Here is a 23,278-nt window from a genome sequence, read left to right as displayed (position 1 = left end):
ACTAACGATGTAGTTAAATTGCACTAAAGTAAGAATTGACTGGAGTCGGTGGTTTAAGCGAGATTGAGCTCAACCCACTGGAAGCCTTTAGAGCTGCTCCCCAGGGTTAAAACCCAAATTATTTCATCTTTTACCCCAGTTTCCCCATTTGAATTAGAAGCGTTTCCTTGTCAGAAGTAGGTCTTTCACTGGACTTGTTTGGGCCGGCTTTTTATGCCTCTCTTAACTTCACATTTTAGGCTTTGCTTTCCACCATTAAGCATTTACATAATTCCTACAGGCTAGGGATTAACTAATTTACCTCCAGGCAGGTAGCGGCTCTGCCACAGGGAGGCCCTGGCACGGAGAACTTGCTGGATTACACCTCTCTTCCTGAGCCCCAACCTTTATTTACACTAAGCAGATAAAAGAGGCAAATACAAGACGAGGCACGGCCCGGGCACCCTTCCAGGGAGCGGCTCCCGCGGCCTAGCCCGCAGGCCGGGCCCTGGGCCGCACCGACATCTTGTCTCCCTCCCTGCTCCAGCGTAGGGCGAGTTGGCTGGGGGAAAAGCAGCCCCGGGGTGGGAAGGCGGGGTGCGGAGGGGCGGCTTCCCGCTCCCCCGCCGGCTGCCCCCCGCCTGCGGGACACCCAGCGCCCTCGCCACGGCGGCTCCGGCCCTTCCCCTGAGGCAGGGCCTGGCTCCGGCCTCCAGGCCCGGCTCTGCGCCAGGACCACACCCGGCCCGGCCCCGGGGGATCGGCACAGGCCTCGGCGAGGCCCCGGGGCTGCCGGCCCCTCCCTGCGGGCCCTGGCTCCGCCGTGCCGGCCCCCCCCGCCCAGCCCCGGGCCGCCGCCGCCGCCGCCGCCGCGGCCCCGCCGGGCCCAGCAGGGGGCGCCCGCGCTCCGGGCCGCGCCCTTCGGCGTCGCCATGGCAACGCTTACGGGGCGGGAGAGGGGGGGCGTTGGTGAACGGCGTCGCCTGTACGTAGCCGCGCGCTGCGCGGTGACGCTAGCGGGGCCGCGCGCGCTGATTGGTTAGATTTGAATCACAGCGAGCGCGCGGGCCGCCGGTCGGAGGCAGCGCGGAGCCCGGCCGGCAGCGCCCGCCTCGATCGCGACCCCCGGCCCCGCCCGCCGCGGCCCCCGCGACATGAAGGCGGTGTAAGTCGCCCCCCTCACCCCCCCCTCCCTGTCCGGCCGCGGGGCAGGGGGGGCCGTTTGGCCGGCCCGGTCCGGGGGGGTCCGGTCCGGTGCTGTGAGGGCAGCCGGGCCGCCCCTCAGGCCTCCCTCCTTCTCCCAGTAGGGCCAAGACGCCGCGGAGGCCGGCGCTGAAGAAGCCGTCCAACCCCAGCCTGAAGGATCCCGTGGGGGTGAGTGCGGGGGCGCCGGGCGGGGAGGGGCCGCGGCCCCCCGGTGAGGGGCCCCCGGCGGCTCGGCGTGCTGCCGCCCTTCGGGGCTGCTCTGAGGGACGACGGGCCCTGTCCCCCCCCTCCCCTTCCCCAGGTGTACTGCAGGGTGCGGCCGCTCAGCCGCCCCGACCAGGAGTGCTGCATCGAGGTGATCAGCGAGACCACGGTGCAGATCCACCCGCCCGACGGATACAGGATATTCCGCAGCGGGGAGTACCGGGAGGTAACGGCCTGGGGGGCGGTGGGGAAATCCGCGCCGCTGCCCTCCTCCTTGGAGCTGTGCTCGGCTGAAGGGGCTGTTTTCCAAGCCTGGAATTCGGGATCGAGGTCCTTTTCCCAGCCGTCGATGTTTTCCGTTGGCTTGCGGTGTCTTGCGATCAGCCGCTTGCGCTTTTAGAAAAGCGAATTTTCAAAACCCGAAAACCATCTAGAGCAAAAATGCACCCTTAGCCATCAAATATATTTTCCACGTACGAAAAGGTTTCTGCAGGGTGGAGAGGGAAGGTAAAAGGAACAAAAGCAACGTTGGCAAATATTTAGACTGCCTGAAGGACTTTTTCATGTAGGACTAATTGAAAGAAACCAGCTCTAAGCTAAACCAGTCATGAATGAATTAATGGCTGATTTACCCCAAACTGAAGTTGGGTAAAAAAAGCAGTGTTTCCCTATTTATATAATGTGTATGGGGGAAAGCTGTAGGTTACGCATACAAACTGGTGAAATGTCACAAAGCCTAGAAAAGCAAGTAGCAGGTCACAAAGCGGCTCATATTGTTACTTGAGCAATACAAATGTTTCCTGGAACAGGAGGGTTTAGTACACAGCTCTGTAACTGTAAATAAGACATGGTCATAGTGTTTCTGAAAAAAAGAAGGTTAGTTGAGATGTAGAATACTTTTTTTCCGACTTCAGTATGGGAAATTCTTCTAGGAAGTACATAAAGTGGTTTTCAGAGGCTTAAATGAAATAGGCAAAGAATAATTAAAAGTTTGGTAAGCAAACCTTTGCGCAAAAAACCTTAAAATTCAAATGTTTACCTAAGCAGGTGTTTTGACTGAAAAGTGACCGGATTAATGAAAAAAAAAAAAAGTATATTGAAAACCTATGACTGGAAACTGAGGCTAGACTGGAAAAAGACACAGGCTCAAAACAAAGTGGTTAAATACTGGAACAACTCGACTTTGGCCGTTGTGGGTGTTCGTTTGCTCGGTGCTTGCGTAGATGATGGTTGGAGCTCAAGCACAAGTTTGAGCTTGAAGCTGTGAATTGTGAGATTCTCTAGTGGCTGGGAGGTCAGGCTTTGCGATCATTCTGGTTATTTCTGGACTTCAGCTCTATGAAAATGAGACAGTTGCTGTTCTTCATTAGGCACGTCTTAGTCTGAGAATAGTTATATTGGAGCAACTGCCCGTGTTCACACACTGGTATAATCCTAAAGTAGAATCTTTATCTTTCTGGTAAGCTGATGGAAAGGGGTTCTAAGGTATGAAGCAATGAAGCATTTTGAAGCAATGGACTTCTGGACAGGGAAACCTAAGGTTTAGGACAGTGTATCTCTTTTTCTTCAGACGCAATATTCATTTAAAGAAGTGTTTGGCACCCTTGTTGCTCAGAAGGAGCTTTTTGACGTGGTGGCTAAACCTCTAGTGGAAGATCTCATTCGTGGGAAAAATGGTAAGCGAGTACTTGTTCTCTACCACTTTTCCGTATGTCTACCAGGCAGGTTTTTTTCTATCGCTATGATTTCATACGTCTCAAGGTTTCTTAGCTTGTCTAGGTAAAAACATGTATACCTTGTTTGCAATGAGAATAGCTCCCCTATACAACATCCTTGGAAGCTCTTCTTGCCTTTCATTACTTCTAAACCTATTTACCGTTGTTATGATGTGCGTGTTACTTGTGTCACAGTCTAATCTTTTTGTACACCGTTAACTGGAGAAGCTTTTCTTCTGCAGAAAGGGGATAACTTATCCACCTACAGAAAGAAATCAGTTTGTAGGGCTTGATCTCCTGGGCATGATTTGATACCATGGTGTTGGTTCTTGAACTACCTGGCTTATGTCAGACTCCTCAGTAACAGTCATAACAAATCAGCACTCTACACCTGGGGCTTAGTGGCTTCCTTCCATTTTGGCTTCCAGAGAGGATGGTGGGGTAGAGTCAGTTGTAGTTGAAGTGGCTGTCAATGAGAGATGTAAACGCTAGTGATGCCAGTGGCTTTTGATGGGCTGGAATCGTTTGCTGTTATCTGTTCAGAAGGAATCATTGTTTTTTTCCCAAATACGTTTGACCCGAGAAAGACAGGGTGTGTGATTATAACTGAGGGGTTTTTTGAGGCAGCAAGCATGAGTCAGTAACTTTTCTGTCCCTCCTAGGTCTCCTTTTTACATATGGTGTGACAGGCAGTGGGAAAACACACACCATGACAGGCTCTCCTGGTGATGGAGGACTTCTCCCGCGGTGTTTGGATATGATCTTCAACAGCATAGGACCATTCCAGGCCAAGCGATTTGTGAGTAGTTTTGCACTGAATTCTCTGTGCTGTTGCTTGTAACAGCCTAAAAACACTAGAAAAAAAGGTTCTGTTCAAAGTGCTTGTCCCCTGTCCAGTCATGTGACTGGAACACTTCAAAAAGAAAACCAACCGAGAAGATCTCACCCCCTTGAGATTTGAAGGGCAGGGCCAAGGAGGCAGGCGTAGTAGCTAGGACAGATGTTTCATGAAGATGTATGGTCTGGCTATCCTTATAATTGTCGCTCATTCTTTAATTAAGCTTTTTAAAACAATAAAAAGGGAAAGAGGAAGCTTTCTGAATTATGGAATGAAATCCAGCCGCAAGATACAAAAGCCACTGGAAACAATATCTAAAATAATATAGGACATGATGTGAGGCTTTTCTTGTGGTCAAACATCTCTGGAGTTTTGGTATCTAAATATATTTTAAATAATACTGGAAGTCTTTTCCTTGGTAGCATGCTAGCTTGGGAGCTTTTATGAAATATTGTTATCTCGGAAATATCTGTTTTCTGTCAGATCTACTTTGCATTAGCCAGCAGATCGAGTGTTAGTGAGGGGCGTGGTATTTGCTGGTTGCCAGACAGCTTGATCAAATAATTTGTTTTGCTGGCCAACACCTTATGTTCTCTAGTGTTTGTCATTATATTGTCTAAACATACTATACTCACTGCTCAGGTTTTTAAGCTTGATGACAAGAATGGTGTGGACGTTCAGTGCGAAGTAGACGCTCTATTAGAGCGCCAGAAAAGAGATGCCATGCCTGTTCCAAAAACTCCATCTGGCAAGTAAGTAACTGTTGTAACATGCGGAATGAATTTAGTTAATGTCAGTGTTATTCTGAAATTGTGGTTTCAACTTACCTCGTTCTCTTCATCCTTCCCTTGAAGAAAGGAAAGAAAAGTATTACAGGAAAGCTAGTATATTTCGTATGGTTTGAGCAATTGCATAATTAAGTTTTTAGATCAGAAGACTCAGAATCAGGCAACAGAAGGCTGGTTTTTGTACCTGTTAACTCATGAGTAAAAAGCTGTGACTTCACCAAGGAGGAATACTGTGAAGTTACACTTGGGGATATTTTGCAAAATAGGGAGATTGCTGAATGGAGGATAGAAATGTTGACTACTCAGGAATTTTGCAAGGCATTCCTTACTGCAGCCAAGTGCAGCAAGTGTCAGATGAAAGTTTAGCTACTTAAACTTTTCAGAGTGCTTTTTTAAATCTAATGTGACTGGATGTGTTGTCATTAGTTGCTAGCGTGAGCACTTCCATACTTGAATTATGCTATCTGTCAGTAAACTTGCTTTTTAATTGTATGGTCGCTGTCTGACATGTTAGCTGGCTGTGGGTGCTCCACTACAATCACTTATTGTGTGTGTTCAACAGGCGACAAATAGATCCAGAATTTGCTGATATGATCAATGTGCAAGATCACTGCAAAGTGGAAGAAGTTGATGAAGATAACGTCTACAGTGTCTTTGTCTCCTATATTGAGATCTACAACAACTACATATATGACCTCTTGGAGGAAGCTCCCTTTGATCCTATAAAACCCAAGTTAGTTTTATGAATACCATTACTCCTACTTCAGTTATGCCGTTGCGGGAACTACAGTATGTCTTTGTGGCTGTAGTCTTGGCGAGTCTGGCTCAATTCATGGAGACCGCTTTAAAAATCACATGGAAAAGGGGATGCCCAAGGAGTCCAGGCAATAGTATTTAAGTGTGCCAAGCACTGATGGTTGTTCTGTTGCTGTGAAGACTTGGTGCTCCCTTCCTTGTTATAATGGGAGATTAATAAGCAAATATTTAATTTATTAGGCAGTATGTTGTATCCCACTGAGATTCTAAGTCTATTCATGCTATTCTGCGAGTACTATTCCTAGCAGGTGACTGCAACTTGAAGAGTAAGCCATTCCATAGCTGACATTTTTCTCCTGGAAACAGTGTATTGGGCGAAAGTTGCTATTTAGTTAATGCAAATTTGCATATTATTTCACTTGATGTCAGTAATTTCCATAAAAACAGAAATTAATTGTCTCACAAGTGAAATTCTGGGTATTTTTTGGAAAGGTGTGTACTTGGCTGATGTCTAAAATCAGTAAATCTTGAGACCGTCAGAAAAACAGTCTGCAAATTTAAACTTTGAATATATTTTTTAAATCCTAAATCATTAAAACCCTACGTGTATCCATCGGTACATGTGTTAATTAAAGAGTTGGCTGATTTACAAAGCCTAACTAGAGCAAAACAAGCCATTGCTCTGAAACATCAAGAGCTGTCTCCAGGGTGCTGATTTGAAATGAGTTTGAATGTCTGAATGCTATTTAAAGAAGAATAAAATTATTGGTTTAGTATTACGCCTATGTCCAAAAATCAGCCTATGAAGAATCTTGGATTATTTCTGTTTATGGAAGCTACAGTGTATTATATATAAAAAAGATTTTAGACACAAGCTGAATGACTTAATATTTTTTAACCCTGTTTTTTTGGTAGGTGGAACAATTGCAACACTCCTGTGCGAAACGGTGACTTTATGTATGTGCATAAGCATATTATTCCGAATACTGAAAAGTGACATTTTCTTTTAGTAGAAGCAGAAAATAAACTGAGACTGACTCCCTCTCTTCTTGCTTTACTAGCAAATATAGAATGCTGTTGAAGCCATCTTGCTTCTGTATGCATGTAGAAAAACAATAGCTGCCATCCAAACCCATGATTTCCAGTAAGAATTGCAATTAAACGTAGCTTTTAAATTAAAGCAGTAGCTGAAGTGTAACTAATCTTGGCTGAATGTGTGTCCATGTTCTTGTACTTCCTCTTCCATCTGCTGTATGGATAATTGACATATTCAGTCTGAATTTTGTACTTAAACAAAAGAAAATTTGCATGACACAATGTCTTGTTGTACAGAAAACTCCACTCAATTTTAGTGTTGTGTTTCTTTGTTTAATTTCTTCCCTGTCCTTAAGACCTCCACAATCCAAAATACTTCGTGAGGACCAGAATCACAACATGTACGTCACAGGATGCACAGAAGTAGAGGTGAAATCTACAGAAGAAGCTTTTGAAGTGTTTTGGAGAGGTAAATCTTGGACTATACCTTCTTAAATTCAGTACAGATGTGTAATCCTTTAGACTATCATGCTGAAAACAGAATTGGCTTTGCCAGGTGGCAAGTTTGCTAAATGAAACAGGTTTTTGGAGGGATTGTTTTTGTTCTTGTAAACAGGTCAAAAGAAGAGGCGTATTGCAAACACTCAGCTGAATCGAGAATCCAGTCGCTCTCACAGTGTTTTTATAATAAAGTTGGCTCAGGCACCCCTGGATGCAGATGGAGATAATGTGCTGCAGGTGAATTCCGGGGCAGGCTATTAAAGGAGAACTGTGCGCGCATATGCATGTATATGTGGGTTAGAAAAGGTGGGGAACCTTGCAGCATGGCCTCCTGTAACAGTTACCGGTCTCGAGCGTACACATCTTGCTCGTTAGCAATTTCATTTTGAAGGAAATTATTCCATTTCAAGTCTTTGACAGAATAGTCTCCTTTTTGTAATGGAAATAGAGCGTTAAAATGGAGTGTGAAGCTGCTTATTCCTTTGTTCTTTACCTCCGCTTCTTTTGAGCGAAACCTGTTCAGAATCTAAAACTTGAAGGATTTGAACGAGTGTGGTTATTGTATTTATCTTGTGGCCCAAGATGGAAGGGTTCTGCTAAACTTAATCACAAAAAAGCTAGCGGTGCATAGCTGCTTGCATTAAGGGCTATAAAAACACCCTCGGACTTTATTTAAAGGCACAACACACATTCTTTTGAAGTGTGCCTGCTGGTTTAGGTTTGGGGGAGTGGGGTGTTCCCCCCCACCCCGTTAGAAGGAATATAGAGCTAATCATTAGCCTAACATAATTTGTTTTCTGTAATAGGAGAAAGAACAGATCACTTTAAGCCAGCTGTCTTTAGTTGATCTGGCTGGGAGTGAGAGAACTAATAGAACAAAAGCTGAAGGGAACAGGTTGCGAGAAGCAGGTATGTATCGCCTTTAGACAGCCTGGTAACTTCATGTGCTAATACATGCTCGTAGCAGTCTTCTCTCCTAGTAGAGAAATCATAGGAAGAATTGAAGTGTTCTGTTATGCTGTTCAGTTGTCTGTTTTGATGACCTTAAATCCTCCAGTTTGGAAACCAGAAGTTTAGTAGCATTTATTCTGATATTTCAGTTAATTAGAGCAGTTATCTGTAACAAATATAACTTAAGTCCAGGCAATTTATTACTTAAGAACTGCTAAATAATTTGGGAGTGTGATCCAAATGGCTGCTTACAGAGTTTTTTGTCTTGTGGTTTGTTTGTTTTTTTTTTTTAAGGTAATATTAATCAGTCACTAATGACATTAAGAACATGTATTGAAGTTCTACGGGAAAACCAGATGTATGGAACAAATAAGGTATGCAACCTGTTATCTAATTATCTCTGATTTGATGAAGATGTGGTGTAATGAAGGCTTACGAGATCTTTCATGTACTTTATTTTTAAGATGGTCCCGTACAGAGATTCCAAACTGACTCATCTCTTCAAGAACTATTTTGATGGTGAAGGAAAAGTGCGTATGATTGTGTGCGTTAATCCTAAAGCCGAGGACTACGAGGAAAGCTTGGTAACTTCCTTGCAGATCTTACCTCATTCCCTCCTACTCTTTTTTCATGTTTATCACTGAATTACTGTACTTGTCTAGTAGGTGACAGGAATGATATTTTTTTGTTGCTTGGACACTAGTAATCAAATATAATACTATAAGGCAAATGTGCCCTCCAAGTCTTATTTTTCCTCTTAAAAATGACAACTGCTATTTCCCTGTAAAATAGGAAAAGTTTCTCTTATTCGCAGAAGTCCAAATACTCCGCCGTATTTAGGTGCTTAATCGTACTGTGACAGTACTTGCAAAAACTTCATCTATCTGCACAGTCGGTTCTGTGGTTCCCTGGGGGTGAGGTCGGGGAGCTATTACTGGGAAGGTTTCTGGATGCTCTGCGTTAGAATCGCAAGCTATCTAGCTGGGAACTACTTGAGATTATAGCTTGATAATGTCTCCTCTAATGCTTTTATTGACCTAAGGTATCACTTTCAAACATACATTGGACTGCTGCTGGTTAGTTTGGCTGTTAAGCTTGCTTTTGTTCTTTTGTAGCAAGTCATGCGCTTCGCCGAAATGACCCAGGAAGTTGAAGTTGCAAGACCTGTTGATAGACCTCTCTGTGGCTTAACGCCTGGACGGCGCTTTAGGAATCAAGCCTTCAGAGAGGAACTCTCACGGAAATTGGAGATGCGGGGTGGCCCAATAAATGGAGGTAAATACTAGAATGTGAGGTGATTACAGCACCGTGTTTTGTTTTTTCTGTTAGGAGTTGAAGGCTATTTTAAAACAAATTATTTGAGCCTTGAAACTGCAAAAGGAACTTCACTTAGCTGGTAGTTGTGAGCCTTCTCTGCAATAGGTACTGCTCTTTTCATGCTACAGTGCTACTTGTAGTATAAACCCAGTTACTGTGTAAGTCTCCAAGTAATTCTTTGTTATTGGTGATGAGTTGAATTCATGGTCCCATTATCGCAGCTCCTGAAAGGAAATTGTGCTGAGGATGATACTTTGATGTTTTTGTACGCTTAGGGCCTACTTTAGAAATCAGGAGTTGCCTGGAGGTATTATAAAGCAATGAATCGAGAATGTCACATTTAATCTTTTCTCAACACTGTCATCTCTTCTGAAAACTTCTAGTTCTCATTAATTATTCTAAGTTCTGTCTGCTTCGTGATACTGTGGAATGAATGATCTGTGGCTGTGCATTGTCAAATGGAGTTTTTCTGTTCTGTAGCTTGCTGACAGACTTTCTTGGCTTTCGATCTTACAGAAACAGAAGAGCAATGTGTTTCAGAAATGTTTTTGCAGAACTTTCCTCCATTGCCTTCATGTGAGCTATTGGATGTTAATGATGATCAAACACTTCCAAAGCTTATTGAAGTCCTGGAAAAACGCCATAAACTACGGCAAATGTTGTCGGAGGAGTTTGCCAAAAACGGTAAGAATTTGAACATCAGTGTGGAGCTAGATTTTTTGGCGCCCTTATTACTACTCAAGGGAACTCTTCTGTACCAACAGGAATTAAGTATCTTGTCTAGACTGATCACTTAAAAAACCTTTTTTTGAGGTAATGAAATAGCTGGTAACATTAAATTCGTAGGAGAAAAACAGAACTGCTTTTGATACCGTGGAGATACAGTGAGAAGATAAAATGTATTGATTCTCTTGCAGTGCTTGCATTTAAAACAATGCTGCAAGACTTTGACTCCAGTGTCATATCCAAGGAAAATTATATTCAAGGAAAACTGTCTGAAAAAGAGAAAACAATAGCAGGACAGAAAATGGAGCTAGAACGCCTGGAGAAGAAAATTAAAACTTTGGAATACAAGGTCAGTTTTTTCATTGTCTAAAGCTAAGCACAAAATGTGTTTCTGTGTACCATTTGGCAAGCTTCTTGACATCAGAAGTTGCTTGCAAGATGGGTATTGGAAACAAGATTGGAAGTATTTTGTGGGGAACTTTACTGAACACTTTTAGCTTTTTGGCTTTTTTCTTATGAGGTGAGGCTTTTCTTAATACATTAAGATGGGCAACTTACAAGAAAGTTGTAAAATCTCTGAAACTTTTTGGAATGTGGACTATTTATCTGGGTGTATTTGTACAATGGCTAATATATTCTGGTACAGGTTAACAGTCAAATGTAACTAGCAATTCTGGGCTTAGATGGTTGTGCTTCTAAGAAGCATAGCCAAGTCCTTCCTCTCTTCCTCCAGATTGAGATTTTAGAGAAAACTGCGACAATTTATGAAGAAGACAAGCGTAATCTTCAGCAAGAACTAGAAAGCAAGAGCCAGAAATTGCAACGTCAGGCTTCTGACAAGCGGAGGTTGGAGGCACGATTGCAAGGCATGGTGGCAGAAACAACCATGAAATGGGAGAAGGAGTGTGTAAGGACACTACCCTATCTATTAGAAATGTGTAATGGGGCAATGCTGGGGGGAGCTGGGCAGCTTGTTTTTGCAGTGTGTTTTTTTATATAGTAGTATTTTTTTTTTTACATAGTAGTAGCATTAAGAATGGAGATGTGTTTGTCTTTTAATTATGGACTCGAACAGACATTTTGAACTTAACTTTTATAAACGTAGCATGATACAATAAATTCCTCGAGGACTTTTGATGCAGGTAGAGCAGCTCTCAAGCACTGTGTCACTTCATTTCAATATCTAGAATTTGTTATTTTGGGTTTGTGGCACTCTAAGGAGTAATTCTCTTGTTCTGTCGGCTGAAGAAGCCTAATGTCAGGGTTTCCCCTTTACCCTCATGTCAACTCTTGCTCAGATGTTCACTTGACAAGCAATAAGGAAAGGAAATCTGAGGGATTAATTTTTACTACTACAGGGCTGTTTACTACTTCAGGACCATTGATAGAACTATAGTTAGACATGCTCCCATTTGTCATAATTTAGGAAGCAAAATTATTATGACGTTAAACAAGGTACTGTTTTATAATCTGGAAGGTCTTTCTTTAGCTTGGTGTGTCATTATTTCCAATAGCTTGTATCTCAGCAGGGAAGAACCTCATTCCATGTGGAATATGCAATTTTCTTCAAACTTTCAGCACGATTACTTGTGCTTTCGTGTAAGGTACTTCATGCTTTTCCTCGCTTGTCTTTGTAGGAGCGCCGTGTAGCAGCAAAGCAGCTGGAAATGCAGAACAAACTTTGGGTCAAAGATGAAAAACTGAAGCAACTGAAGGCCATTGTTACTGAACCAAAAAATGAAAAGCCAGAGAGGCCTTCACGGGAGAGGGACAGAGAGAAGCCTATTCAGAGATCAGTGTCTCCTTCACCAGTACCTGTAAGTTGCCTTTGAAACACTCCTTGATATAGGGAAAAGCATATTTATAAGAAAGAACTGAAGTGCAGACCAGTTCTCTCTAGTGGCTAGAAAATAGTTCCCAAGCACAGAATTTGGATAACTTAAACTTGCTTTGAATTCTTCATCTCCCGTTGTATTTATCAGTGCTCTTTATTTGTGCTCCTACTTTCTAATGCTACTAGTATTGGAAGAACACCTGATTCTTAATGCTGTCACTGCAACACAATACCTATGCAAACCCATAAGCTTGAATAGCTGAATTGTCACTCTGCACATTGTCAGTATTCATTGTTTTATTGCCTTATAAGTTGACAGTTCTGTATGTTCACTAACTTCTTTCCCATTCTCTCTAGCCTTCTAGTAACTTTATTATTCAGGTCCCTAACAGCCAGCGGCTCGTGAGCAACCCGCAGGTGCACAGACGTTCTAATTCTTGTAGCAGCATTTCTGTGGCATCCTGTGTTATGGAATGGGAGCAGAAAACCCCTTCGCACAAGCATACCAGTGGCACTTCTAATGCAAGGAGTAGACAACAAGAACCAGAACAAAGTAGAGACTATAACACCTCAGACAGAAGGCGAGGGATGTGCTGGACTGGAGTCATTGAGGTTCCCAGGCGTAGAGATGAGCTAGAAATAGAAGAGGATCAATGCTGCAGGGTTAGTGCTGCTCCTGTCAAAAGCTAAACGTAGTGTTGCTTAGTCTGGCTCAAAAGCTCACTACAACTGCTCTCTTACATTGAGCACACCTAACACAGATTGGAGTTTTCCCCTAAATGTATTTCTCACAGAACAGTACTGTTTCCCAGTTGAGTCTCACTACTCATTCTATTTGACTCCTTAACTTGACATTTAAAAACTCCTTAAAAGCAGTGTGTGTGTTTCTTGCTAGCGCATAGATAGCTCTTGTAAGGAACTCCTAACTAGCTAGACCTTTTCTCTAGCTGTGAATGTCCTTGTGTTTTAACTTGTGTCTGTCTCCTCAAATCTATTTTGCAGCCTGCAATTTACTATAGTCTGTTTGGGCAGCTTAAAAGGTGGTCTTACGAGCCATATCTGCAAATGTCTACTGGAAATAGTGCTTGGACAAACGTCTCACTTGTGTGACTGTTAACTTTAACTCTCTTAGAATAGTCTTCCCTAATTTTCACATCTGTGTTAAAACTGGGGGCTTTGCTTACAGGTGGGAGACTTTTTTTTTCCTCTCATTAAACTGATGCGTGCAAATGTTTGTATCGGTGGTGTCTCTATCGTGTTCTAGCACTGTCGCAGTGGCTCAGGTAAATCGAAGAGAATTGTACAACCCCAGCCTCTTGAGAGAGCTTCTCGAGAGGAGGAAAGTTTATCGTGGTATGATTCATTTTTTCGATAGCGTTCTCAAAATTTCTGTTACTTGCTGGCTCTTTGAAGTCAAGGACATGCTTTTAAGCAGATGCTATTCCAATTAACTAACACACGAATCACTGTCAGCAGAGTAAGGGATGTGGTCTCCGCCACAGTAAAATGTGACCGGTAGTAGTGTACCCTCTCCTTGGAACATAACTTCTAAGGCACCTTGGCAGAACTGTTTCAAAAAACCATCAATGGAAATAAGTTCTTGCCCACTGAAAGGGGAGGAAAAAGTATTGAAGTTTGTTCTTTCTTTCTTTTTTTTTTAATGGAAGATTTTTGCTGAAAGCCACATTTCCCTATATTCGTTTAATTTTTAAGAGCTGCTTTAGATTTGTAAGAGGTTTATCTGTAAGGGGCACAGCTGATCTCATGTCTATTGGTGAAAGAAATCCTAATTGATGCTCATCACCTGAAAATACAGCGCATACAATTTGCATTCATAGGTTTGGGTTATGTAACCTCACCATGATTCAGAGGTCTCTAAAATTAGTATGTAAATAGAACAGAGAGAGTCTGCAAATACTCTTTCAAAAGCCCATTCAAAGATCTTGAGGGCACCCACGGCTTTTAAACAAGTTTCCAGATTTTTTTTCTGATTTTCCTGAGCAACTGACAATAATGTTCATGTTCATAAAATAAAAAGATATGAACTTCAATTGCTTCTCATGGGTTTCCAACAGCTGAGTTCAGAAGCGATAGCACTAGGACAAGGGGACGCTTCCTCTGCTCTGTTTACTGAGAAGTGTTATGAGGTCTTGCGTCCTTTAGAGATGTTGGAAATCCATACTCGGTCTGCTTGCTTTGCTACCTCAAAAATACATTTTAATCCATGAATGCATCCATGGAAACATAATTTTTTCTTTTCTGGTTGGTTAATGTGTTCATAGCAATCCGTTTTGATTTGGAGACTCGGGAGGAGCATTACCAAACGTAAAGATGTCCTCCTTGAGGAAACTTTACTAGTTGTGGAATACAACAGATTGGATAACATTTAGCTAAAACTTACAAAAAAAAAAAAAAAAGGAATTGGCACAGAAATAATCCATTAATAATTTTATGCAAGGTTCTTGGTAATGGTGCCTTTCAGGATGCACTCTGAAAGCACTTTAGGAACGAAGCTTTGATCTTCATACAAACACATCTTAACCAGACCTGCAAAGTTCACTTCTGCTAGTGATATCCTCCGAGAGATTTACTGTGTGCTGATTTCTTCTGATTCTCTTCCACTCTGATCAGAACGCACCTCCAGTTCGTCTCAGACACAGACGGTCACGCTCAGCTGGGGAGAGATGGGTAGATCATAAGCCACCTTCTAATCTGCCCACTGAAACAGTCATGCAGCCGCATGTCCCTCATGCCATCACAGTAGCGGCTGCAAGTGAAAAGGCACTAGCTAAGTGTGACAAGTATATGCTGACGCACCAGGAGCTAGCCTCTGACGGGGAGATTGAAACAAAACTAATTAAGGTAAAGCAAACGCCTTCCTCGTAAACTTGTGATAACCCTGTCAAAGCCTATTTCTGGCAATGTATTTGTGCTACGGGCTTACTGGCTTGCAAACGGGTACGTTTGACTCAATCTGCTAAGCGATTTGATTTGAAAGTTTTGTGCGGCTAGATTCAAGGGAGCTTTTAGAGTCTGAAAATACTGTTCTTGAACTTTGTCATTACTTCATATGAACCAAGATAAGCTTGGTTATCTCAGTCATCGTTTTCCTTGAAAGTAATTAAGTTTGTTTTTCCTCTAGTAAAATGCAATAATCCATTTGTAGTGGAAGTTTCTTAGACTTGTGGCTGCAGCTAATCTTGTGGAGTCAGTCTTGTTGGAGTGATGTTATTCGATTTCCACTAGCGGTATGAGTAAGCTTGCTGCAGTGATGGATGCTCGAATGCTCCAGGACATAATTTCTAGTAGTCCGCTGACAAACAAATTGGTGAGACAGCCTAGGCTTTGAACACTTGCAATGTTTGTGTCCTGAAATGCTGACTGTACTTACCTAAGGCAAATTGAGAGCTCTTTGTAATTTGTAGCAAGAAGCTTTTGGTTCATTTTTTCCTATGGTCACAGACCTTCCAATATTGTCTTTTTTCTTTTTGAGCTTTAAAAAAGCTCTCGCTCCTGTAAGGTAACTTTGTAGGTTCCAGCAGTGTTTTCAAAAGCAAAGTCTTGCATAGCTGAAAACGTACCTGTTCATGCTGTGGAATGGAACTATTGAAACTAAGCCTATGACGTGATTTCTGTAGTATTACTTAGTCGTCATTATCATATAGAAATCTTTGTCATCGTAGTGACTGCTCAATGGGTACCTTGCATGATCATCAGCGTAGACGGTGTTCGCTCTTTATTGTCCTGTGTATAATAAGATTTATAATGGGGGAGAGTTTATTTGTGCACCTGTGCTTGCTGGCTACTAACCTGCAAGGAAATGACATTTGTAAGCGCTTAAGTTTTGATGTGAAAACTGGCACTGTAGCCATCGTACTGACCTAGTGACTGTACCTTGTTAACTGCTTTTGGTTTCCAGGGTGATGTTTTCAAAACCAGGGGTGGTGGACAGGCTGTGCAGTTCACAGAGATAGAGACTCTGAAGCAAGAATCTCCAACTGGGTGAGCTGTCTGAATTTTAGGTTCTGACACTGTTGGTGGTATGTAACTCCAGTAGTAGCTGATTCTGGTCCAAATGATTGAACAAAATGTTGTTGCATCTAACTTGAAATCATATAAAAGTAACCTGGAGAGGCTTATAGACACTGTAGCTGCTTTTAAGGCTGGTCTGCTGCTGAGAGCAAAGTATTTATTTAGAAAGTATAAAATGTATTCTCTTGTGTATGAGAATCTGCCAAAATACATGACGCTTGTAACTTTTTTTTTCCACATACTCTTTCAGTCGAAAGCGAAGGTCATCACCTTCCAATCCTGATCCACCCGAAGATGCTGGAGACTCTGAATGGACTGATGTAGAAACCAGAGTAAGCTATAAACGAAGGAGGGGGACATCTCGTGCTTGATCTGGATGAGAATTTGGGGTAATGCTGATAGCTGGATGGGGGGTTAGCACTGGAGACTGATTTTCTGTGTCTTCTCAGTGTTCCGTGGCAGTGGAGATGAGGGCAGGATCAGCTCTTGGACCTGGATATCAGCATCATGCTCAGCCCAAGTAAGTGCATCTCTCCTTTGATACTGGGGTATTGCATTCTGTTTCCTGGTACCATCTAAAGTGGGACAACTTCCCCCTTCCCTTGACCTTGCTGCCCTTCCCGCTTCAGGTTTGGGGTGCATACCTCCTTAATACTGTAAGATAAGCAGGCCTATTCAGTGTTGGAAACTGGTGACAGGATAGATCCGTAGGAGACTCTAAGCAGAATTATTAAAACTTGTCTTCTGGGTAAAACTCTGGCATTCAGCGCAGTGAGCAGAATGTCAAGTTTGATCTTGTGCTATCTTGACTGTAAAAAGCTGGGAACTGTCGGATGCCTGGCAGGTCCAGAGTGGAATAGGGTTAGGGATGGCAGTGACAAAGTACTAAGCTGTATCCCTCTTCTGTCCCCCTAGCCTTTATCGGATGCTGATGTAGTGAAGAATACTCATTTTTGTATCTTTAGATAAATTTAAATTTAATAAGGTTACAATTTCAGTATGAGGTAGGGAGGAGGGAACTGAGGCAACCGTAGGATATACCTAATGGTATATTTGACTGTGGCTAATATTCCAGCTGCTACCTGCTGTGTAGTTGTCCAGGCACCTGCTACGGAAGCATGGGCTCTAGTCACGCCAGAAGAAACTTGCCTCTTTTTCAAATGCATAGATAACAATCTGAATTCTTCAGGGCTGTCTGATCATTCTTTAACGTGGTGGGATCAGTGGCGGTTGCGCACATAAATGCAAACTTACCGAGTCAGAAGTCCCAATTTCTAGCAAAAAGTTGAAATGATCCTGCAGTTTGTAAGGCTGGCACCCAACATTTGAGCCCCGTGTCTTAACAAAACACTTCACTGACAAAAGAAATGCCGCAGATGAGATCATTTTGTTAAACTAGGTGTTGCAGAACAGAACTCAATATCCAGATTTGGCCTCTTGCAGATAGGTGCTGGCGGTGCTGTGGAAGTCACCTATTCAGCTTGGGGGAAGACAATTTGCAGTTTTGCCAGACATGTTTACAGGCAGGAGAGAGGGCTGGAGAGGTAAAGAGGTTTCTATGAAGCCAAAATGAACTAAACTTATTGCATTTGGAATCCCAAAAGTTTAGAAAGGGGTATTTTGGAGAGTATCTGAAATCAGTAATCCCCCTTTCAGATAAGGTGACAAATATGTGCCTTTCATCATGTCAGCGTATACTCTATTACATCTCTTATTAGAAACTGGGTCTTGCTCAAGGTGGCTACTGCTACTCACAGCATATTGTAGTAAATCCTTTAGTTTGCCTGTGTATTGAGTTGGAGCTTGTATTTAGTTTAACTTAATAAATAATAAAACTGTTTTACGCTCACGGCTGTCTAAAAAAGAAAGCAAAACACAAGCATTTCTTGATAAATAAGCTCTTCAGTTTTCTCGTGTTAATTGTTGGGTTTCTTTGCATAGGAGGTATGTGAGACTTACGTATACGGCAGAATAGGTAAATAGGCTATTGACTACTGTTAAGGAAAACTGCTACTGTGTAAAATCTGAAAGTTTGGGGCTTCTTTTCTTTCTTTTTTTAGGCGAAGAAAGCCATGAACTTCACGTACTACTGCGTTGGAATCCTCTTGATTTTATCAGACTGATGTAATACCTGCTGCCAGTGATAAACTGGATAAAAACTGCTTTGTTATCACTACAGGCGTATATTTTTATAACGGCCTGTGCTAGGCAATGGTTAAATGGGAGATACTTCTTGCGATCCCAAAGAAGCATGTGTGTGGGTGTGTATATTTTCAGTAGATGTAGGGGGGTTCTGCCATTGTGTCCTCTGGACTTCTGAAGAACACCTTCCGTCTCGTATGTATGAAGCCCTTGTTATTAAGCTGTATCTTTATAGACTAATGACACAAGGCTTTTGCCTTGCATATTTTTTCAGCTTTTTCTTTTTATAGTGCAAAATACTTGTATTCTGATCACTATCCCTTCCTTGTCAGGTCCTCTGTTTTGAAGAGGCATAAATGCTGCTATTTATTTAGATGCAGTAACGCACTTTAAGAGTGTTTCTATGCCATTTCATATTTTATTGTTACTAGCAACAGCTTGGTAATATGGATTTCTTCTTCGAAGAATTACCTTTGATTATTTAATATGCAAATCAGCTTGTGCAAACATTTCAATCTTCAAACCTTCATAGTAACGAAGCAAGAATACTGATAGGATGAGTAATGGTGACTTGACATCAGACCTACTTTATTTTGTAGTGCAAGTAAATAATTAAATGTTTTACATCTGTAGATATGGGGTAAAAGGGTAATCTGCTCACAGATATGGTGAGAACTTTATATGTGTGGCTCTGCAAACGTGTTAAAATAAATACTTTTATTCAATGGCTCTTACAAACCATGTGCTTGTTACTTAGGGGTATGCTAAGCTACAGAAACTAAGGTAAGCACCACAGCGTCTTGACTGTCTCTTGTGCAAAGAGCTGTGAATGAAGGCGCCTTTTGGGATACTGCTGAAGTTTAAACCAAGGAATCTGCTTGGATCCCAGGAGAGGTTTTGGACAACCTTCTCTTCATGTCTGCAAATTGCTTTCAAGGGCAGTTGGTTCCATTTTGAGTGAGCGACTGCCTTGTTAAAAGGTGTTGAAGCTTTGAGCTTTTTCCAGCATAAGGAAAAACTTTTCTTATTAAGTAGCTTAAAAACCATTTTTTTATAAAGCCTAGGGGATTTTTTTGAGTTTTTTTTTCTTTAAGGAAAAAAATGACCAATATGAGTGCCTGTTTGTAGCTGGTATAAACAAATTTATTTTCAGGTGGTCCATGAAAAAGCTTGTATTCTAAAGAAACACCATCTTTTCCACAGGTCTTGTAGGCCCACAGCTGGAGCAGAAGGCTGTACAGCAGCAGTAATGGCTAGCGCTAACACCGTTCCTCTGTGGTAGTCTAAGCGTTCACCTAGCTAAGAGCAAGCTTGACCATAATCACTCTGAGAAAGCAGGAGGCAGAGCGTTGTTATTCTCTTGTCTGGAGCAGGCAGTGCTGCTTAGTGGTTTCGGAGGCTTTCCGCCTTGGTCTGGGAAACAAGACATCCTACTTCAAAAAGCTACAAGCAGAGATAGCTCTGTGTGGCAGGCATGCGTTTGTCAAATGCGTGTTCGGGATGCTGGCTGAAGTACAGTTTTGCTTTTCTTTACTGCCTAATTAGTTAAATGCCGTGTCTTAGAATATAGCTAATAAGTGGTAAACAGAAGAAAAAAAACAAGGGGAAGAAAACAGCCTGAAGAAAGGTGCGGGTTTAAAAGAGGCCTCTGGACTTGAGCCTGACAGGCAAATGCGGTGCTGTCTGGTGACGGGGCGGTGGGAAGCAGCTCTGCTGTAGCTGCACGCTGAGCTGATGCCACTAGGTGGTGTGGAATAACCGTCAGGGGCTGGGGCTGGATCCCTCCTCCTCTGCCCTGCGGGGAGGAAGGCTCTGCCCTGGGCACGGGGCAGGGAATTCCTCTTTTCCACACTCCGGGGAGTCTTGGGATACCCCTGACCTGTGCAGCAGCTTCCCCGCTGCCTCCCATCTTCCTGCCTTTGCTGCTGCCCTGCGGGAGCATAAGGATAGGAAGGGCAGGCAACAGAAATAACGATGAAAGAAACTTAAATAAGGCCTGTGCTCCTATTTCTGGCATTTAAACTAACTCCTTCGCATGCACTAAAATAATTAATCTACTATTAATGATGAGCAAGCTGTCAAGCGCATTATCTCTTTGATTTGAATTCAATCATCCTGTCATCGGCGTAAGTCATACTGAAAGTGTTACTGGGGAAACCTGGGAGGGAGACGCGAGGAACTGATATTTGGAACTTTGTAAAGGAAAATGTTTAGCTATAGAATATGGCTTCATTTGGGTTGCTTCAGAAACAATGTGAAAAGCATTCTGAATTAGCTCTCAAAAAGCTGGTTTTTAGATCACCGGTGGCAAAGGATGCGTGGCCAAAGTGTTTATTTCTTGGTCCGTGCCAAGGTCTGTATTTTGACGCGAGTGTTTTGCAAGAGCTTTGCTCGGAAATTTCTTGTTTTGAAGGAGAAAGCTGTTAAGCACAGAGAAAATAGTTGCTGCAGCCACTCTGTCCTATTATAAAGGTTAATCAAAAGCGCAAATAGAAGACCTTGCTAAGGAGGATATCTGGCCGTGCCAGTGCTGTGAGGAAGGTGGCAGCATGGTAACGACTTGTCTTGAGTCTGTGACTTGTTCTTCATGTCCCTCCGCTGCCCTCGAGGTCTAGCGCCGAGCTAACTGTGCTGCCCTGTGCCTCTGAGCAGGATTGAAGGGTACGCTGAAGGCTGGGCTGCTCTTCCTGGCTTGAAGTCTTGACTAGTCATCACCCCTCTGCAGCCAACACAACTGTAGTGCACCTCCCTCCTGTCTTAATTAGTTACATCTTTAATTACTCAAATGCTATTATTACCTCCTGTGATGGGCACCAGAGATAACTTTAAAGATTGAAACCTAATGAGTGAGAACGAGCTTTTGCAAGCTGCCCTGGGTTCATGTTTGGAAAGAAGCAGAGCTTGGGCTCATCTCGTGAAGTCTGTTAGCTTGGGCAGGAGAAGACACGGGGCCTCTTGCCGGGGCAGGAGCAGCTCAGCGTGCCCACCCAGCTCAGTTTCCTAGCCCAGGTCTAGCAACGCTTTTCCGTCAGCAGAGTTGTGTTCGGTGCCACTCAATCGCATTCCTCTGAAGTCATTCTTCATGTCTTTGCGTCTTCTTCACATATTTACTCTCGCACATAGTACCGGCAGTGTTTACTCTGCAAAGATTCCTCTAAGACTCAGCTAAGCACACAATTTACTCAGCTAACAAAGGGCTGGCATTTATTGTGGGTATCTTTGTGTACTTGTCGTTCTTTAGTCTCCGTTGACATTCGGTGGGAAGCGTTAAGGCAAACGGCAGCACGCAGTAGGAGGGTTGCCTCTACCAGTGCTCCTCTGAAACAGCTGAACGAGGCCTCCTGCTTGATGTTGGCCAGAGCTGCCTCCCCCCAGTCTGCTGTCAGTGAGGATGGAAAAGCCTTTTTGAAGCAAGTGGGCTTTTGGGAAAAATTTTCATCTTTGGAAATTCAGCTTTTTTTTTTCTTTGCAGTGCACATATACCTTCGTTTATTTTCCCCTTGAGCTTTGCACTGACTGCAGCTAACGTTTCCCGAGAGCGGGTAAGGAAGTAGCCCTGTGGGGTAACTCAAAGTTCAAGTTTCTAGCGGGCAAGCTTTTGGGGGGGGGGGGTTAGCCCTGAATTTGTTATTGCCCAGTAACAGAGCAATTTATTGGGGTAGAGCAATTTATAGAGCAGGGGCTCTAAACCCGAGGGCATCTCGGGGTCTCGCTCTCCCTGTCGGCAGCAGGAATGTTTGCCCGGAGGGTGCAGGGCTGGGACTGGGTTTGCTCTGTGCTTGGAAGGGGCAGCTGCCTGCTCCCCTCCCGGTTGGGATGCTTGAACCTGTTGCTGAGGAGAGCCCAGTTATACATGGAAACAAAGTAACCGAAGACAAGATAATTTATGTGATTAGTGCTTTTCTTCATTTAAACAGGGTTCACTGCAGGTCCTTCTTGTTTCTGCCAGTCCTTCCATCGGCCAACAGCGTCATACCGTACCCCAGCATGATGCATCAGGCTCTTTTGCCAAGGCTTGTAGCCCGCTGGTGAAAACAGCTCTTCAGTGCCTTTGTTCTGAGGCTTGTTTCTGTGATTTCTGGTTCACGTAGCTGGAAGCCTGCAGAATTTCAGCACATCCAGTCAGCTGCTGCTCTCTGGAAGAGAGCTGACGAGCAGTGGATGCCCTGCTTAGTGAGCAAGCCTGGTGTCAGAGAAGAATCTCAGTCAGTTTGCTTGTCCTTTAGTTTCTTAGCAAGCCAGCATTTGTCAGGAATACTGAGCTGAATTCGTGTTTACCTTTTGAGGTAACAAATTCCTACCGCAACAGGCTGAAGTCTGCAGCTGATGCTGCCCGATCTTCCTGCCAGTTCTGAATTGTCAGAGTTTCCTACTGGCAAAAGGTGAAGGCTCTGGACTCTGTTGCCTGTGTTGCTTGGATGTTTTTGGCATTAATTGGCTGCAGCCTCTGCTGAGTAATGAAAAGCAGAGGAATAATATGCAGGCTCAACCCTGAAATCGTAGACACAGTGAGCTGGAGTAAAGCTGGTCTTGAACTGGGGCTGTTCCAAAGTCTGCTGTCTAAAACGGGTCAAGATATGGCACGACAGTTCAGGACACCAATCTTCCAGGTCATGTTCTGCCCCTCTGCGTCTGCGGCAGTGAATCACTGTTAAAGATATAAGTACCAGAAGCCTGTAGGATTAGCTGAACTCTTCCCAGTGAAGTTAACGGGGTTTTACTGCCTACCTCGCTAGCCTGCCTGCTCTTCTTGCCAAGTGCTTTGCACAAAAACAAGAAAGGTGCCTGCACTCTGCTGCTGTGAAAAGCGTTCTGGCTGAACCCAGGCTGTGCGCTAGGCAGGCTGCCAGGGAGCAGGGGAGGAAAAAGCTGATACGGAGGAGCCTGTTTGCTTTTGGACCTGGCAGCTCCTGTGTGTGCTTCACACTTGCATGCTGACGTGCTCTGACCCTGACCCGAATGGCTACAGCTGTTCTCAGCCTGGCCTCTCAATCTGGGGCCGTCACTCTCCTGATCCTCCCGTGCTGCCTGGTGGGAGCTATTTGCAGAGAGGGATCAAAGGCCTGGCCAAAAAACCTGACGATCTAGGGGGTAATGGAGGCTGCCTGGGGTGCGAGTCAACTTTTCCTTTGAAGTCATTGCAGAACATCTATGCTTTGGCTGTGTCTTGTCAAGTATCGCTGCCTGGAGGCACGTGAGCCATGCTGGCAGCGGGCAGTCGGGCACTCGGTGCTGCTGCGCTGTCCCGCTGTGT

At 43.7% G+C, this 23,278-nt stretch overlaps 1 protein-coding gene across 6 annotated transcripts; it reads left to right on the top strand.

The window, feature by feature from the left end:
- The first annotated feature begins 1,005 nt into the window (after positions 1-1,005).
- On the top strand, positions 1,006-18,756 carry KIF23 (kinesin family member 23). 6 transcript variants are annotated; one of them, XM_072870568.1, is made up of 24 exons: positions 1,006-1,144; positions 1,284-1,353; positions 1,487-1,615; positions 2,960-3,065; positions 3,767-3,903; positions 4,585-4,694; positions 5,293-5,463; positions 6,402-6,443; positions 6,878-6,990; positions 7,138-7,259; positions 7,829-7,931; positions 8,268-8,347; positions 8,438-8,557; positions 9,089-9,248; positions 9,807-9,974; positions 10,208-10,365; positions 10,750-10,923; positions 11,654-11,833; positions 12,232-12,513; positions 14,482-14,712; positions 15,770-15,852; positions 16,133-16,214; positions 16,332-16,402; positions 17,943-18,756. In XM_072870568.1, exons 1-24 carry the CDS (start codon positions 1,134-1,136, stop codon positions 17,956-17,958), a joined length of 2,919 nt encoding a protein of 972 aa, XP_072726669.1. In that variant the 5' UTR covers positions 1,006-1,133; the 3' UTR covers positions 17,959-18,756. The 6 variants fall into 6 exon arrangements, with proteins under 6 accessions (XP_072726669.1, XP_072726667.1, XP_072726670.1 ...); XM_072870566.1 differs by having other exon boundaries at positions 12,208-12,513; XM_072870567.1 differs by having other exon boundaries at positions 1,008-1,144; positions 1,287-1,353; positions 12,208-12,513.
- Positions 18,757-23,278: the final 4,522 nt, after the last annotated feature.

Source organism: Ciconia boyciana, chromosome 8 (genome assembly GCF_034638445.1).
Source record: "Ciconia boyciana chromosome 8, ASM3463844v1, whole genome shotgun sequence".
NCBI classification, from domain to species: Eukaryota; Metazoa; Chordata; class Aves; order Ciconiiformes; family Ciconiidae; genus Ciconia; species Ciconia boyciana.
The sequence above is the reverse complement of the archived record's forward strand: the minus strand, read 5'-3'. Positions and strand labels throughout refer to the sequence as shown.

What these genes read in the sequence shown, in the direction of transcription:
- KIF23 (XM_072870566.1), top strand. An exon ending in GCAGCGGGGAGTACCGGGAG is followed by an intron (nt 1,616 to 2,959) that starts GTAACGGCCTGG and finishes CTTTTTCTTCAG; the next exon opens with ACGCAATATTCATTTAAAGA. An exon ending in GGAGGAGTTTGCCAAAAACG is followed by an intron (nt 9,975 to 10,207) that starts GTAAGAATTTGA and finishes ATTCTCTTGCAG; the next exon opens with TGCTTGCATTTAAAACAATG.